The sequence below is a fragment of the Choloepus didactylus genome, chromosome 19, assembly GCF_015220235.1.
Source record: "Choloepus didactylus isolate mChoDid1 chromosome 19, mChoDid1.pri, whole genome shotgun sequence".
Classification (NCBI taxonomy): Eukaryota; Metazoa; Chordata; class Mammalia; order Pilosa; family Megalonychidae; genus Choloepus; species Choloepus didactylus.
Window position 1 is genome coordinate 10,766,789 of NC_051325.1, and position 18,299 is coordinate 10,785,087.

General features: G+C 40.8%; 1 protein-coding gene across 4 annotated transcripts in view; it reads left to right on the plus strand.

Annotated features, from left to right (window-relative positions):
* NAPB (NSF attachment protein beta) overlaps positions 1-18,299 on the plus strand; it is a 66,124-nt gene that overhangs the window by 42,329 nt on the left and 5,496 nt on the right. For all 4 annotated transcript variants that reach the window (XR_005213029.1, XR_005213030.1, XM_037811365.1 and 1 more), the window contains exons 3-8: positions 298-414; positions 2,354-2,400; positions 2,557-2,634; positions 8,251-8,306; positions 8,526-8,610; positions 16,790-16,894. Coding sequence is in view for 2 of the 4 variants with exons in the window: in XM_037811365.1 (XP_037667293.1) it covers positions 298-414; positions 2,354-2,400; positions 2,557-2,634; positions 8,251-8,306; positions 8,526-8,610; positions 16,790-16,894 (488 nt within the window). In the remaining 2 variants the exon portion in view is untranslated. The remainder of the gene's footprint in view (positions 1-297; positions 415-2,353; positions 2,401-2,556; positions 2,635-8,250; positions 8,307-8,525; positions 8,611-16,789; positions 16,895-18,299) is intronic.

Consider the following 18,299-nt stretch of genomic DNA (forward strand, 5'->3'; position numbering starts at 1 on the left):
AATGGAGTAGAATTGAACGGGTCAGGGCTTTGCTGTTGGTATTTAATAGCCAGGTCAGAAAATGGGGACTTGGTGCCCAGGGCACTTGGAAGGGTACCTGGGGCTGAGATGGAAAAGCTTTTATTTGCTGTTTGACTTGGTTCTGGTTATTTTCATAGATGGCTAAGGTGCACTTGCACATATTTGCATTGCTTCTTCCTGGACTATAACTTTGAAGGGGATGCCTTCACTTCAGGCAGGGGCTGCTCTGTGGGGTGCTTCTTCCTCTGTTTTTAATCATAGCTTCTTCTTCTTCAGCGGCAGGAAATGCGTTTTGTCAAGCAGCCAAGCTCCATATGCAGTTACAGAGCAAACATGATTCTGCTACCAGTTTTGTAGATGCTGGAAATGCATACAAAAAGGCAGACCCTCAAGGTAAGACACACTGTGCATGTTGGGCAACCAATCCATATTTCCGCTCGTCAGGTGTGTGCTCCGGTGGACGTGGGTGTCCTTCACAGGTAAGCTGCTGGACCTTTGGAGTAATGGTAAAAAGAATTATTGTACTTCGGAAGACAGGAGATTTTGGTAGCTTTGGCAATTGTTCTTTCATCATTTGGGGCTTTTTTGAGGAGAAAGTGTTAACTGTGTCCTCACTTTTCAGTTGTCAGCACCATTTGTGTAGATTCCATTTATGTTGAATTTTAGAGAATTTTTTGGAAATTAGTTTTAGTTTTATCTCAGACTTCTTACATCTTAGTATTATGAAATACGCATCTTGGTCATAAAAGGAGACCATTGTTCTCTTACTCCTAAATATCTAGTGAGTGTTAAAATACAGTTAATGGGAGATTGTAATATCAGAATGGTTAAAATATTTGCGTAATATTCATCTGTCTTTTAAAAAGTATTTTTCAAAGTATTTATTTTGAGAAAAGAGTGAAATTGGGTATTTAAATTGGTAATATCACATAAATGTTATTTCTTTTTTAGTTAAATAAGTGTTACACTTAGCAATTAAAAGTATTAATTTCTTCCCCCACCACCCATGTAAACTGATAGCTTTTGAGTCTCCTTTCTTTTAACAGTCCATTTTAACATGAATTTAACACATAGTCCCACTTTTATGAATGTATCATAAAGAAATAAGAAACTTTCCAGGGCTTTTGGGTAAAGATTAATTAATCACAGTTTATTTAAAGATTAATTAATCGCAGTTTATTTCCAAGAATGAAAAACTAGAGACTGCCTAAACAAGCAGTCAGAATAGAATGGTAAGATTGTAGTGCATCGGTATTTTAGAATATGAAGCATGCATTAAATCTTTAGTGAACTGGTAATTGTTCACATGGTAATTATTTAAAGAACCACATGGGACTGAATGTTGTATGGTCCCAATTTCAGAAAAAGGTTTGAACACGTAGAAATGCACTCAGAAAACACTGGAAGGAAAGTGCATCAAAATGCTGCAGTAGAGTTGAGTGGGATTGTAGATAGCTTATGTTTCTCTTTCTATTCTTCTGTATTTCTAAAGGTGTAACAATGAATCTACAGTGCTTATATTGTTCAGATTAGAAACAGTAGGGAAAATTGCTTTTAAAATTCATTCTAATGTTAATCTTACTTTCCTTTCTAATTCTTCAGTTGTGACTTTTCACTTTGCTGCCCCTTTTAAACCAAAAGCAATGAACTTGGAGCTGTTAACCATGTGCCAGCATAGTAAACAACATTATTTTATGACGGAAATGTGTTAGTTCACTTTCTTAGAAAATTAATATAATTTATTGGCATTATCATTTATTGGAACTTTCTTTTTCTTTTGTGGATACGTTAATACACCAAAAATGAACATCTTTGAATGTTGTACAAAATGTAACTTCACTTACAAGTTCTTTGAACAGGTACTGCAAAGTCCTTTTGGTTTAGGCTACCAGTAGGCTCTACAGAAGTGACCTATCTTGTAAAGCAGCACGGTCTTTTGAAAACAGATTACATACTATTTATGAAGAATACAGCTACATGTATATTGTAGCACGTATGATCTGCCAATGTTGGTGACAATGCCCATGGTTTTGTTTGCTTTATAATAGCCCCTCACTTGGTGGCATCCTCACCTTAAAGTTCAGAGAGCTGGTCCAGTATTGCTCCAACTCCAGTTTCCTAAGCCACATCATAGCTACTGCAAACAAAGCCAGGCCGGTGAATCCCAAGTTGTGCATGCTTTGTGTTTGCTTTCTGCTAACTAACCTGCCCACTCTCCGCCCCAAAACTGTACCTCATTCGCATTTTAGTAATAGCCAAGAAGGCAGTCTTACCTGAACCCGCTTTGACTGAATGGATTTTTCATTGTTTTTCTTAAATGCCTTCCCTTCAGAGGCTATCAACTGCTTAAATGCTGCCATCGACATTTACACAGACATGGTAAGACCTTGCATTGCTTTAGCTGCTGTGGGGTGGAGTCCCTGAGATGGCTTAGAGTTGTGTGTTTTTCGTTCTGTTTTCATTCATTCCCAGTGGAGATGGCTTTCAAATAGGTAAAACAGGTGAATGACTCTCCTTTGTTACCCCCTCCCCCAGGGAAGGTTTACAATTGCTGCCAAGCACCACATCACTATTGCCGAGATCTATGAGACTGAACTTGTAGACATCGAGAAGGTAAGCGGTTGATGCACTTGCTCATGAACTTGATGTATGCCTGCTAGGTCAGTGCACTCAAGGAGCCCTCTCCTCTCCAAGCAGAGTGAGGGGTGCAGTGTGACCATGACTGACTGCAGGTGGAGGGCTTGGGGGGCCTGACAGACCAGTGTTTTCCTACAGTAAGATGTGCTGTTTTCCTGAAGTGTCTTAAGATGTGACAGTTAGTTAGGATATACCAAACCCACCAGTTGTTTCCACTTCTGTTTGATTCATGTCAAAACATTTGAGATTACCAAAAGAATCTTCAACTCTATCATGAAGGACTCCGAGGTCCTGGGGAGGAAGCTTAGGTACTGAGGGCAAATTCATACCTCTTAAGGCTCTGACCTGGGGGAGGAAGGTAGATGAGGCCGACTTGGGCACCTGTGTGTGTCCTGTGGGTCTGGTTTTCTGAGTGGTGGTTTATGCTAACAGAAGAGAGGAAAGAGGCAACACTTACTGAGCACCTAACCGTTTCCCAGGCTTTGTACTTGGTGGCAGTCCATGAATTTTACTGCATTTCAGGTTTACAACACTGAGGCCCTTTATAGGAGTGGAAATCAGGGCTCTGAAAGCTTGCATTGCCTAGAATCACTCAAGTTGGAACCAGTGGGGCTGACTCCAAAGCTGGCCCTAGCACTTGGGCTTTCTCCTCTTTTCCCTTGTCTCCTTGAAGAAGCAATTGCCAGCCGGGGTGGCAGGTACATTTGTTAGACTCCAGAGTCTGTTTTAACTTAGATTTAAGAAAAACGTCCATATAAAACTGTCCTCCCAAGTACCATGGATGACAGCAGGTGTGACTCAGAAAAACAGTAGTGAAGCTGACTGGTAATTGTTGTCAGATTACAAATGCTAAGCATGCTCACGAGAGATTAAAATGCCATATTGTTGGAATGAGTCACCTCATTCCCTGTGCTTCCAGCAGCATGGGACACAGCTGACTGCTCGCTTCTCTTCATTTCACTCTCTCTCCTGGCATCTGGGGCACCTGGTTTTCCCAACACTTCACTGACTGCTCCCTCCTGGCTCCTTGGTTCCTGTGGTGTGGGGACGCCCTAAAAGGGTTGGCTCCTTGACCCTCTTCTCTCACTCTACACTCACTCAGCATCGCAGTTTTAAATAGCATCTGTATGACTCACAAATCTAGCGTGTCAGCCTTCTCTTTGGATCCTGGAGAAACATGGGGATGCCCCAGAACCAGGGAACAAATTCCCTGGTGCAGAACTGGTGGTGAATGGGAAGGTGCCAGAGCTTTCTCCGAACTCTAGATTCCTGTATCCACTGCCTTCCAGCCTCTCCACTTGGATAACTCTCCAGTTGGATAACTGGTCATCTCAGACACATTCCAAGACTGAGTCTCCACCTCCCCTCCCATTCATGTTCCCATCCAAGCTTCAGGCATCCTTGCCTTCTCTCTTTCTCCATATCCAACCTGTCAGCAATTTCTATGGGCTCTTTCCTGAAAAGTGCCAAATCTCAGCACTTCTTACTGCCTCATTGTCCTCTCAGCTCACACTTGATCACTGCCTTAGGCTCCTAACCTGTAGCCTCCGTGCTTCTACTGTCCTCCACCCCCAAAAGCAAGAGAGAATCTGGAGTGATTGTTGTAAGCACTAAATCAGGTTCTCTTTCTCCACTGCTTACAGCCTTGCACTGGTTCCCTACTTTACTTGGAGGAACAGCCAGAGCCTTGCAAGTAGCCTTCAAGGCCACTGATCTTCCTTCCCCGCTCCCTCCCCCACTCCCCGCCAGCCTTTCCTCTTACTCTGCTCCCCTTTTGTACCCAGCTCCAGCCGCCCTGGCTTCTTGGCTTCTCGTTACACATGCCTGGTAAGCGCCTACCTGCCAGGCACTTTTCCAGGTGGCCACATGGCTAACTCCCACATCCCTAAGGTTGGCTTCACCATGTTCTTCCAGTTTTTGCTCCATTACCATCTTTTTCATGAGGCCTACCGTGACCGCTTAGTTAAAATGACCACCTCACCCCCTGAGGAATACCTAGACCCCCCCCACCCCCAGATGTTTATTCTTTGGTCAGTGCACCTGTCACCTCCATCATGCTCTCTCATGTGCTTGCTCATCCTTCCTGCTGTCCATTTCCTCTCCTCTGCTAGGAAGGGAGCCCCCCAACAGCAAGAAACTCTTCCTCTGGTCTACTGATGTATCCAGGAGCCCAGAACTGGGGGTCACAGTAGGCTCTTGATAAATATTTGTCAGTTAAACAAACGATGTCCTCATTTCTGCTGTCCCAATGTGCCTGCCAGAGCAGAGGGAGTCTTTCCGTCCTGGTCCTTGGAAGCATCTCTTGGTATTAAAGTTGGGCCAGTGTTAACATTCATCCCTTTCTTCATGCTGATCGCCACTTTTTGGCAGTTTTTGTCATAACTGTCATGTCTGTTCTTCTTGATTAAATTAGGGACCCTCTGCCTTGGCAGCATGCATGTCAGCCTTCTCTTTGGATCTTGGAGAAACATGGTGAAGCCCCAGAACCAGGGAACCAATTCCCTGGTACAGAATTGATGGTGAATGGGAAGGGGCAGGGGCTGGCATGGCTGGGATCTTTATGTGCTCAGAGTATCTGGATAGGCACAGCATTTTTATTTATAATTGGTGAGACACAGGGGAAGAGCAGCTGTGAGCAAACTTTTGCCAGCTGAGGCCCTGGGGTACTGTGCCTGCGCTGCTACTGGGGGGTGATCTCAGCCGTACCCCATCACCAAGTGGGGAGAGGTTGTTGGAAATTAAAATGGGCAGGAAGGGAATAAAATAATCTATGGCATACTCTTTTTTTTCCTTCTTTGTTAAAAAAAAAAAAAAAAGAATGGATGATTTGGCCTGGCAGCTTCTGAAATCCCCATTGCCTTATGTTAAACTGGCCATTTGGTGCCATCTCCTCTCATCATTGTGTGGGTCCTTGTAAAATGAGTTTTTAAGAATATTACTGAACACATGCCCATACAGAGTTAACGTCCTGGGTTCCCTGGTGTTTGGGTTCCTGTGTTATTTAGAAATGTCACTGTCTTCTCTTCCCTGGTTGGACTCTCTGGGTTGTGGTCAGTTGTGTGAAGTTAAAGTTCAAAAAATCAGTCACACCAAGGTCCCAGTATCTGGTTTGTTACAAGTGAGTTTCTTCCCTTTTAATACTAGCCACTGTTTGTTCTCTGATTCATTTCACAGATTCTAGGTAGTGGATAATGAAGCATGAAGTTTCATAAACTCAGAGATGGCTTCTTTTACCTTATAAAGTAAAACATGGAACCAAATCCTAAACGGGTCCTCTTTAGATAGCCTTTTCAGTGATCCTGAGGAGCTCTGACTCATTTCCATTTTTAGCCACTGAAAAACATGATTTAATCCAATCTTGTGACAAAGTAGGATGGGTGCATATGGCAGGTTCATGTTAGGGCCTGTCTAGGGATATTTATTCAAAAGAAATGACCCCATTATGAGGCTTTTTCATCTACAAAGCAAACTCTTAAGTTTGAACCCTGAAAATTGCATTTGTTCTGAAACAAATGAACCTAAAGCATAATCATTCAAGCACAGAAGTGTTTCTTTTTCATAAAACTGTCCAAGGTGAATGCTCAGGGGGTGCTCTGCAGTCCGGGACCAGCCTACTGTGGGCTCTGCCACCTTTGACCTGTGGCTTCTGAGGTGGCTTTGCTCTCAGGCTCTCCATAGCTGCCTGCAGGGAGGGAGGCTTTCCGTTGGCTCTGTGTGCCGTAACAGCCACCTAAGTGATTCTCTAGCATCGTCTCCTCATCAGTTTATTTGCAGTTTTCTTGTCTCTATGCTTGTCTTAACTCATTGGCAGCTGCTTTGAAACCATTGAAATGGTGGGCTTGGCTGGAAAGGAGCATCTTTAATCTGATTTTCACATAGTGATAGTTCCCGTTCGGGGGCTTAACTTCTTTTATTTAACGCTGGGGTCTGTAAATCCACCACCTGTTTCTGTATGCCCAAAAGCTAAAATGGTTTTTGCCTTTTTTAATCATTGAGGGGAAAAGAAAAGAAGAATAATATTTTGTAACACTGAAAACTCATATGAAATGGAAATTTCATTATTCATAAATGAAGTTTTATTGGAACACAGCCATGCTCCTTCGTTTATGTTTCATCTATCTGTGGCTGCTTTTGTGCTGCTTTTATCTGGCCCTTTGCAGAAAAAGTTTCTTGATCCCAGTTTAAAGCATTGTTCAGACTTGCCTGCTGCCTTTTGGGGTATAGGCTTTTCTAATCCTGTGAGGCCCTTATTCTGGACTTTGTCTATTTCCTTTCACATATGCCTGGAAACCAGTTCTTCCCCGAGTTCATCTCTCCCCTAAAATCTTGCTGAGAACAGCGGTGCACGCTAATATCTGGCTCTCCCCAGCTGCTTCCCATAGAGCTTCAGGCTCTGGAGGGCACATGCTCTGCCCTCTGAGTCATCACATGCTTGATTTCACTAAATCTTCTGCCACAGCCTGACAAGAGTTTCTAGCTTTCCAGCCTGCAGCCTCTGATTCCTTCCCACATGACTGTTCACTCAGTGCCACCCATGTTAGAAGGCAGCCCCCTTCTAGATGGCACTCACAGTCTTAGTGAGAGTAGTGCATCTCTCACATAACGGTTCAGGGCAGCTGGGTTTGACAATGGTGGGGACACAAGCCAGTGATCCTTATAGTCGTTTAAGACCCAGGTCAATACAAGTTTTGCTTTCTTCAGCTGTGGTGTCCAATATTACTCTAGATTAGGCCGTCGCCGTTACAGATTGTGGGATGGGAAAGGCCTGGAAAAGGATGCAAAGTAAGGTTCATGGACTGTTTCAGTGACCTGGCTGCTAAAACAGATGCCATGCAATGGATTGGATTAAATAATGGGAATTTATTAGATCATGGGTTTGAGGCTAGGAGAAGTCCAAAATGGAGACAATCAGCAAGGCGATGCTTTCTGCCCAAAGACCCTGGCATTCTGGGGCTGGCTGCCAGCAACTCTTGGTCCTTGGCTTTTCTGTCATTTAGGGATATCTTCTCCTTTCTCCTCTGGGTTCTGTTGACTTCCACCTTTTTCCTCTATGGCTTTTTCCCTGGTCTTTTTATAAGGTTCTGGTAATAGGATTAAGACCCAACTTGATACAGTTGGCCATACCTTAACTAAAAATAACATCTTTAGAGAGTCCTATTTACAATGGATTCACATCCACTGGAATGGATTAAGATTAAGAACATGTTTTTCCTAGGTATGTTAATTGCAAGCCACCACATGGGCCAAGCCCAGAAGTGGCCCTCAGCATGTCTGTTTACATTCCATTGGAAGGAACTAGTCCCATGGCTACCGCTAACTGCAGTGGAGGCTGGGAAGGCTGGCGTGGCTCAGCAGCCTAGGTCTAGCCTCTGCCCTGCTCTGGTGGGGAAAGAGAAGAGCAAGTGTTGATGGTCAGTGAGCATTCTGCCACCAGGAGGCTTCTGGAGCTTCCCCTAGATAAAGTAGGTGAAGTTGCAAAAGGTGTGATGTTGAAATAGGGTTACTTATAGAAAAATAGCTATGCAAGTATAATTTTTAAAACCCAACTCTTCAAATAAATAGCTTGTAAATAACATATGTGTGTGTTTTCAGGCTATTGCACATTATGAACAATCTGCTGACTATTACAAAGGAGAAGAATCCAACAGGCAAGTTTTCTTCCTAATATAATTAACTGGGTTTTCTTGCATGTGATAAAAGCCAAGTCTTCATGACTCTCTGTTTGTACCAGGTGAAGGTCTGTTGGGCCTATGCACATGCCATTCATTCATTCATTCGTTGAGTTACTTACTATTTATAAACACTGACATCTTTTGTTTTTTTCCAAATGAATTGTTATTAACTGTACCTCTGGTTCTTGATTTCAGTTCTGCTAACAAGTGTCTATTGAAGGTGGCAGCTTATGCTGCCCAGCTTGAACAGTACCAGAAAGCCATCGAGATCTATGAGCAGGTCAGGACATCATCATCTACTCAACTTAGGATAGGGACCATTCTGAGCCTTTTTCTTTTTTTAATTAAACTTTTAATTTATTTTGATTATTTTTCTTCTTATTGAGCTATAATTAACTTACCAATAAAATTCACTCTTTTAAAAGTAAAATTCAGTGGTTTTTAGTATATTCACAAAGTTATAAAACCATCAATATTGTCCAATTTTGGAACATTTTCATCACTCCAGAAGGAAATTGCATACCCATTGGCAGTCACTCCCTACTATCCCCTCACCCCAGGTCCTGGCAACCACCAGTCCACTCTGACTCTGGGGGTTTTACCTATTCTGGACCTTTTAGGTAAATGGAATCATGCAATATGTGGCCTCTTGTGACTGACTTCTTTGACCTAGCAAAATATTTTCAAGGTTCATCCATGTTGGAGCATGGATCAGTACCTCATTCCTTTTTATAGCTGAATGATATTCCATTGTATCGATATACCACATTTTGTTTATCCTTTCAAAGGTTGATAGGCATTTTAGTTGTTTCCACCTCTTAGCTATTGAATAATTCTCCTGTGAACATTCTTGAGCGTGTATTTGTTTGAATCCCTGCTGGGTTGTGTGATAACTGTTTAACCCTTTCAGGAGCTGCCAGACTGTTTTTCATAGCTGTTGTACCATTTCACATTCCCACCAGAAATTTAAAAGGGCTCCAGTTTCTCCACATTCTCACCAGTACTTGTTATTTTCTCTTTTTGATGGGTTTTTGTTGTTCTTTTTTAATTATAGCTATTTTAGTGGTTGCTAAGTAGTATCTCATTATGATTTCAGTTTGAATTTCCTCAATGACTAATTATGTTGAGCATCTTTTCATGTGTTTGTTGGCTATTTGTATTACCTTTGGGAAAATATCTGTTCACATCCTCTGCCCATCTTGTAATTGGTTGTTTATCTGTTTTTGTTGTTGAGACATTTGGTGGAATTCATTGATTTTTTTTCCCCTAGTTTTCTGTTTCATTTTCATTGACTTCTGCCCTTATCTTTATTATTTTCTACCTCCTGCTTTATTTGAACTCATTTTGCTCTTCTTTTTCCAGGAAATTGAAGTGGGAGCTTAGATGATTGATTTTAGACTTTTCCTTTTTGTTTAAAATGTATGCATTTTAGTGCTCTCCATTTCCATTTTGGCATTGCCTTGGCTGTGTCACACAAATTTTGTTATGTTCTTATATTTTCAATTTTGTTCAGTGTATTTTTTTATATACTTGAGACTTCCTTTTTGACTAATGAATTATTTAAAGTGCTTTGTTTGATTTCCAAGTATTTGGAGATTTTCCTGTTTTCTTTTTGTTATTAATTTCTAGTTTGATTCCATTATGGTTAGAGAGCACATTCTGTATGATTTCAGATCTTATAAAATTTTGAGGTTCGTTTTATGGCCCAGAATATAGTCTATCTTGGCATATGTTCTGTGAGCACTTGAAAAGAACATGTATTCTTTTTTAAGGTGGAATGTTCTATAAATGCTGGTTGATGGCATTGTTGGGTTCTTCTGTATCCTTGCTGATTTTCTTTCAGCTCTTGAGAGAAGGGTGTTGATGTCTCACTGTAATTGTGAGATTATCTATTTATTATTTTAGTTCTGTCAGTTTTTGTTTCTTACATTTTGCAGCACTGCTGTTTGGTGCCTACACATTTAGGATTGCTGTGTTGTCTTAGTGGATTGAAACCTTTTATCACTATAAAATGTCCTTTTTCTGACCGTGGTAATTTTGTTTGCTCCAAAATCTACTTTTTCTGATATTAATAAAGCCATTCTTGCTTTCTTTTGATTAATGTTTGCATAATAAATCTTTTTTCCATCCTTTTATTTTCAGTTTGCCTTTATCATTATATTCGAAGTGAGTTTCTTGTAGACAGCATGCAGTTGGATCATGGTTTTTAATCCACTCTGCCAATCTCTCTTTTAATTGGTGTGTTTAGACCATATCTGCTTAATATAGTTGTAGCTATGTTAGGGCTTAAGGTTCCCATTATATTTTGTGTTTTCTGTTTGTGCTGTCTTTATTTTTGTTTTCATTTTCCTGAGTTCTGTGGGTGCATGAACATTTGTTAGAATTCACTTTTGAGTTTTCTGTAAGGTTTTGAGTGTATTTCTTTTAATAGCCTTTTTAGTGGTTGCTCTGGGTATTATATATGCTTACCACAGTGTAGTGGTGTTGTCATTTGACCATAGCAAATGAAGTATAGAAAAATCTTATTTTACCCTCCCCCATTCAAAACATGATTGTCTTAAATATTTGCTTTGCATACATTTAGAGCCACATCAGCCAGTGCTATAATTTTCGTTTGAACCGTCGAACACAGTTTAGAAAACTCAAGAAGAGAAGGAAAACCTATTGTATTTACCCATATTTTTGCTTACCATGTCCTTTCTTCCTTTCTGATGTTCCAAGATTCCTTTTTTTAAAAACATAGTTTCCTTTCTGTTTAAAGAAGTTCCCTTTACCATTCTTTTAGGGTAGGTCTACAGGTAACATTCTTTTGGGGTTTCCTTGATCTGAAAATGTCTTGATTTCCTTTTCATTCCTGAAGTACATTTACTTTGCTGAATATACAACTCTGAGTTCATCTTTCCTTTCAGCAGTTTACAAATATAGTGCCACTTCTGGCCTCTGTGGCTTCTGATAAGAAATCTGCTGTCATTCTATTTGTTTTTCCTCTTCAGGTAAGGTGTCATTTCCCTCTGGCTGCTTTTAAGGTTTTTTCCTTTGTCTTCAGTTTTCAGAAGCTGGATTATAATGTGGTGTTTTAGTTTACTGAAGCAAACACCATACAGTAGGTTGGCTTAAACAATATGAATTTATTGGCTCATGGATTTAAGGCTAGCAGAAGTACAAAATTGAAGCATCATCAGCAAGGCGATGCTTTCTTCCAGAGGACTGTGGTATTCTGGAGCTGGCATCCAGCGATCCTTGGTTCTTTGCTTTTGTGTTACATGACAGTGCGCATGGCGGCTTCTTTCTCTTCCTGGTTGTGTTGACTTCCAACTCCTGGCTGTTCCCCATGGCTTCTCTTTCTGCCTACATTTTACTCTGTTTATAAAGGAGTCTGGTAATCCAGATTAAAGCTCAGCCTGATTCAGTTGGGACACGCCTTAACTGAAGTAACCTCCTGAAGAGCTCTTACTTACAATGGGTCCCCACCCACCACAGTGCGTACCAAGATCAAGAACGTGTCCAAACTGGGGTGCACAATTTGTCTTGGCATGGACTTGTTTGGTTTTATCCTATTTGGATTTCACTAAGCATCTTGACTCTCTAGGTTTATGTTTCTTGCCGCATTTGGAGAGTTTTCAGCAGAAATTTCTTCCACTACTTCTTCAGCCTCGCCGTCTTTCTCCTCTCCTACCAGGTCTCAGGTGGCGTGAGCGTTCATTCTGTTGCTGTAGTCTCACTGGCCCCTCATCAGCTATTCATTTCTTTTCCTTCAGTCTGTGTTCTCTCTGTTGTTCAGATTGGTTAGTTTCTATTGTGCTGTCTTCCAGTTCATGATTCTTTCCTCTTTTCTCTACATTTTGCTACTGAGCCATTCATTTTTTCAGTTAAGTTACTGTATATTTCAGTTCCAAAATTACCATTTGATTCCTCTTTATATCTTCTGTTTCTTAGCTGTGACTTTTTTTCTTTGCTTGTGTTTTCTGCTTTTTCATTTGCTTCAAGTGTCTTGTAATTGTTCACTAAAGCTACATTTTTTATAGCTACTTTAAAATCTCTGTCAGTAATTCCAACATTTCTGTCATCTCGGTGTTGTCATCTCTGGATTGTCCTTTTTTTCATTCAGTTTGAGATCTTCCTTGTTTTAAGTTTGACAGGTAATTTTCAGTTGAAACGCAGACAATTTTTGCATCATGTCATGAGAGTCTGAAATTTATTTAAACCTTCTTTTACAGTTGACTTTTTTTTTTTTTTTTTTACACTGCTTGAGTAGGGAAGGGGGAGTGTCACCTCATGAATTCCAGATGGAGGTGGAAATAATGGTTCCCCACTCGACTCACTGACATCTGAGGGGGAAGGCCTTCATTTCTGCTGGGCAGGGGTGGGTGTTCGATTCCCCTTTAGTCTCCACCAACACCATTGTGAGGTTGTCTTGTTTACCACTGAGTGATGGTGGAAGTCCTCACACTCCCTTTCACACCACCCCACTGGGGGAGGGAGGCTGCCCAGGTGGTCTCCACTGGCTCCTGTGGTGGGGTTGGAGGGTGGACCTTGTTACTAGCCAGTGTGGATGAGTCTCAGCTGCCTTTTCTTAAACCCTCTTGGTGAGGTTGTTGGGCCCCTTGTTATGGCCTCCAAGGGTGGATGTCTCTTTGGCCTTTGCTGGTGTGGGTGGAGGTGGGGCCATCATTTTTCTGTGGTGTTTGGCTGGAGTAAAATTGTGATTGTCTGAAAGTTTTCTGTCTTGGTAGGCCTGTACCAAGCATTTCTGGGTCATTGACTTCTTTAGCTCCACATCAGGGTTATATGAAGCAGAAAGAAAACGCAGTGGACTCACCATGTCTTTCCTCAGGTCTTGATGTCCCTATCTGGTCTCCCCCTTTTCTCCACCTTTCAGAGTCCTCATGTTTTTTTTTATGTATAAAATATCCAGGGTTTTTAAGTTGTACTCAGTGAAAAGAAAAGGAAAAAGTATTCTACTCCATTTTCCTGCAAGTGGAAGTCCCTCAGTTATTTTTTTTTAATTTAAAAATTTTTTTATTTATTGAGATTGTTCACATACCATACAATTATCCAAAGATCCAAAGTGTACAATCAAATAATCAGTTGCCCCCAGTACCATCATACAGCTGTGCATCCATCACCACAATTTTTTTTTCAGTTTTTAGAATATTTTCTTTACTCTAGAAAAGAAATACAGACAAAAAAAAAGGAAACTCAAATCCTCCCATACCCCTAACTACCCCCCTCCATTGTTGACTCATAGTATTGGTATAGTACATTTGTCACTGTTGAAAGAACGTTAAAATACTACTAACTGTAATTAGTTTGCAATAGGTATATTTTTTCCCTATATGCCCCTCTATTATTTTTTTTTAAAGTTTCAGAATAATATTTAATTTTCAGATATTTATAGTCATCTTATTTGATATCGCAAAATAGTGGCCGTGTTATAAATTTTACAGATGAGGATATTGTTGCATTATTCTCACCATACATAGTTTGCAGAATAAATCTGAATAGAGGTCAATACTTCCCTTTCTTCCTCCTTTGTATATTTACAAACATGCCTACACATAACCCTTGCTATTCAAATTATTTTTATCTGAACCAAGGAACTAAATGCATTGAGATAATTTTGTTTTGTTTATAGGAATTCTCACTGTAAACTATACAAACTTAGGGATCAGAGAGTAAATAGATTTTTTTTTTTGCCAAACCCTCTATCTGAACTCAGAAGCTAAAATGGTTCAGTATTTTCCATTAACTTTGCAATAAATAGCAGCACTTGGGTCCACAATTAATGTTCTTTTGTTTCGGTGTATCAAATAGAAGTTAATAATTGCCACTTAAATTTAATGGTTCAGTGACTACAATAACAGATATCTCTCTATATATAAATAGACATTTTCACCAACACTGCTCTCTGTATGCCTTTGCTCTATATGTCCCATGCCTATCTCCAGACAATGGCATCTCATTACACCAACCAATAAAACATAATTAAGAATACACATTTTTCAGTGGTCTCAAAAAGTGTGAGAGTATTCCTTTGGATTTTCAAAAGAAGTCTATATTTTCAGACTTAAATTTTTTAATACTTTTTAATTATTCTTAGTCTAATTCCTGTTTTATCAGTTAGGAAACTAGGAGTCATCTTACAGGTTAAGTGGGTTGACCACATTTACAATCAGCAAGTCAAAAAAGTAAGGCAAGTATCTTCATCTTCTGACTTCTAGTGTTTCAGAAAGAATGCCATACCATAAACCTGAATTATCCATTTGAAATAGAGTGAAAGAAATGGTAGCATGGAATAGGATGTGATACCAAGTATATTTTCTCCTTCATAGTGTCACCATTCTGCAATGTCTGTTTATTCCTCTCTGAAATATGGAATTAAAAATAATTTAATATAGGGTTGTGTCTTGTGATGACTATGATGATAATAAAGCCAAACTTATATTCAGTGGTCACTATATGGCTTAAAAATGCATCTTCATCTAATATTACAGAACCTTTCTCCATCTCTCTCTGTCCTTTCTTTGTTTCTCTGTCAGTAGGGCCCCCTTTAGTATCTCAAGTAGGACAGGTCTTTTATTAGCAGAATCTCTCAGCATTTGTTTGTCTGTGAAAAATTTAAGCTCTCTCTCAAATTTGAAGGAGAGCTTTGTTGGATAAAGAATTCTTGGTTGGCAATTTTTCTCTCTCAGAATTTTAAACATGTCATGCCACCGCTTTCTCGTCTCCATGGTGGCCGCTGAGTAGTCACTACTTAGCCTCATGTTGTTTCCTGTGTGTGTGGTGAATTGCTTTTCTCTTGCTGCTTTCAGAACTTGCTCCTTCTCTTCAGTATTTGACAGTCTGATCAGAATATGTCTTGGAGTGGGTTTATTTGGATTTATTCTATTTGGAGTTAGCTGGGCATTTATGCTTTGTGTATTTATGTTGTGTAGAAGGTTTGGGAAGTTTTCCCCAACAATTTCTTTGAAAACTCTTTCTAGACCCTTACCCTTCTCTTTCCCTTCTGGGACACCAGTGAGTCTTATATTTGGACTTTTTTTTATCTATCATATCCCTGAGATCGATTTCAATTTTTTCAATTTTTTTCCCCATTCTTTCTTTTGTTCTTTCATTTTCCATTTTGTCGTACTCCAGGTTGCTGATCCGTTGTTCAGCTTCCTCTAGTCTTGTACTATGAGTATCCAGAATCTTTTTAATTTGATTGACAGTTTCTTTTATTTCCATAAGATCATCTATTTTTTTATTTACTCTTGCAGTTTCTTCTTTATGCTCTTCTTGGCTCTTCTTCATATCCTTTATATTCTGTGCCATGCTCTTCTTCATGTCCTTTATGTCCTGTGCCATGCTCTCATTGTTTGTCTTTAGTTCTTTGATTTATTGCTCCAAGTACTGCGTCTCCTTTGATCTTTTGATTTGGGTGTTTGGGTCTGGGTTATCCATATCGTCTGGTTTTTTCATATGCCTTAAAATTTTCTGTTGTTTTTGGCTTGGCATTTGCTTAACTTGATAGGGTTTTTTTGGGATATGTATGCTAATTCAGAGACTTCTCTCTAATTTGTCAGATCTACAGTTTGGTGGCGTACACTTTCTCTAACTAAACCGCAGGTGGCATCTGTGAGCCACCTATTCCCTCAAGCCAGTTCTCCCCAACTTTGTCTTTGTGGTGTGTGGGGGTCTGATTCTTGTGGGGTCCAGTTGTTGCACCAGTTTTGCGTGTGTAGTTGGTGCTGTCTGCCCTGAACATGGGGTGCGTGTCTGAATGGTTAGGGAGTGAGGGCAGCTTTAACAATCAAACCTCCCACGTGTTCCTGGAGATTTAAGGCTATTGCAAGAGTCTAAACCTTCAGTTCAGTCTCACCACAGATTGTCTTTGCCGCTGACCCACAAGTCCTTAGTATTGGCGTATGGTCCCTGGGATTTCCCAGTGGGTCCCTCTTCCAAGCTATGCCCTTTTAGGGCCTCTGCTGAGGGAAGGCTGTGCTACGTCACAACTGCGCACCTACCCTCAAGGGAAGTTCTGGGCCGCCGGGCCATGTAGGGGCATTCCCAGCCTGAGATTTTATGCTGTGATCTCGGGCATTCCTCCCAATTCAGGTTGGTGTATGATGAGTGGATGGTCACGTTTGTCCCCCCGCAGTTATTCCGGCTTATTTACTAGTTGTTTCTGGTTTTTTTAGTTGTTCCAGGGGGACTACTTGGCTTCCACTCCTCTCTATGCCGCCATCTTAGATCTGATCCCTCAGTTATTTTTAACAGTTCGGCACTTTGTTGGGCATGTATTTAATATTGTTTCTTGTCTAGATTTTTCTAATATTTAATATTGAGTTTAAAAGAGTGGATTTCATAGCTAAAGCAGTGTAAGATACTTAAGTATTGTCTAATGGGCAACAGCTGAGCATCAGCTTGCTAAACACAGAAGGTGAACATTTCAGATTTGTTCTGTTCTCTGTACCTAGGTTGGGGCAAACACTATGGATAATCCTTTATTGAAGTACAGTGCAAAGGATTACTTCTTCAAGGCGGCCCTCTGCCACTTCATAGTGGATGAGTTAAATGCCAAGGTAAGAAGTCCTTTATGAGTAGTTTTCTGATACATTTTACTCATGAGAAAAGGCCTCGGTTACTCTGTCTTTCTTGATGTCATTTTATGTGGGTGCTAATAGCAGACTAAACCAAATAAGTTAAGAATAATAGTTTATAATATGTATCCAGGCTGTAATCTTGTAACAGCTGCTAAAGCTGTGCTCTTAAAATTCCCTGGCAGCCAAGTTTCCTTTCGTAGTTTTGCTTTAAAGAAATTGGGGGGCTAAGAGTAATTAATTCTAAAAGTAGAATAACACCCTGTTTTTAAAAACTCCAATATCAGAAATTCTTTATTTCCTTCCAAAATAAACCACATCTCTTGGAATAAAATGCTGACTTGAGTAAGCAGACTTTCTCCCAAATCACCCTTCAGTTGTTTAAGAAGACATGGCTGTGATGTCCTTATTAGCTTGAGAATATTCTCCTACAAGTTCTAAGTTATGTAGATGTATACCTCTGTTTTAAAAAATTTGAACCAGCCTGACTGGCTTAAAATTCTTGCTGACACGCTGTGCACTGGCCTCCTGACCGTGCACCCTCCGCCCTGATAGTCGGTTCTCCCCTCATCAGCCAGAGTGGTGTTTTGGCATCCTGTCGCCTCCCTTCCTTTTCTGTACCCTTCAGGGGCTCCCCGTTGTTCTTGGTGTAAAACCCGCCCTCCTTGGCCTGGCCTGCCGTGTCCCCCACTTCCTCTTGCTCATTGTGCGCAGTCTCCCAAGCCACCTCCGTTTCTCCAATACCCCGTGTTCGCTTCCACCTCAGCCTTTGCGCCTTTCACCTTCTAGTTTCCTCAGATCTCCCTGCAGCGTTGTTTCCTCACTTTGCTCAAGTTGCTGCTCAGATTTCATCTTCTCCAAGAGGCTTCCCTTCCCCCAGCTCACTTCCGCGACTCACTGATTCTTACGAAAAAGAAAACTCCAGGTTTCCCACCTCAGTAGCTGCCACACACACACCCACACACACACTCTCCCACAGGATCCTGCCTTGCTTTCTCACAGCCCTTGTCAACCTGATGTTGAACTGTGTTTGTGTTTGTCTGTTTACCCCCCTGCCCATTAGAATGCAAGGACTGTGAGGACAGGGCTTTGCCTGCTCTGATACTACGGTTCCTCCTAGAAAGTGCCTGGCATGCAGTAGGAGCCCAGACCATACTTGCTTAATGAATTAATGAATGTTGTGTGAACCCTGGCGTTAAACACACACACACACACATACACACACAGTGCTTAAGGGCATGTTTTTCTGAACCTGCCCTCTTAATGCATGTGTTAAGAGGGTGGAGTATAATCAAATAATCTTTCTGCATTATCCTCCTTACACCTACCCATGTGCTCTTCTGGAGTTGGGCAGCAGGGTTTTTTTGTTTGGTTGGTCTTTTGCTTA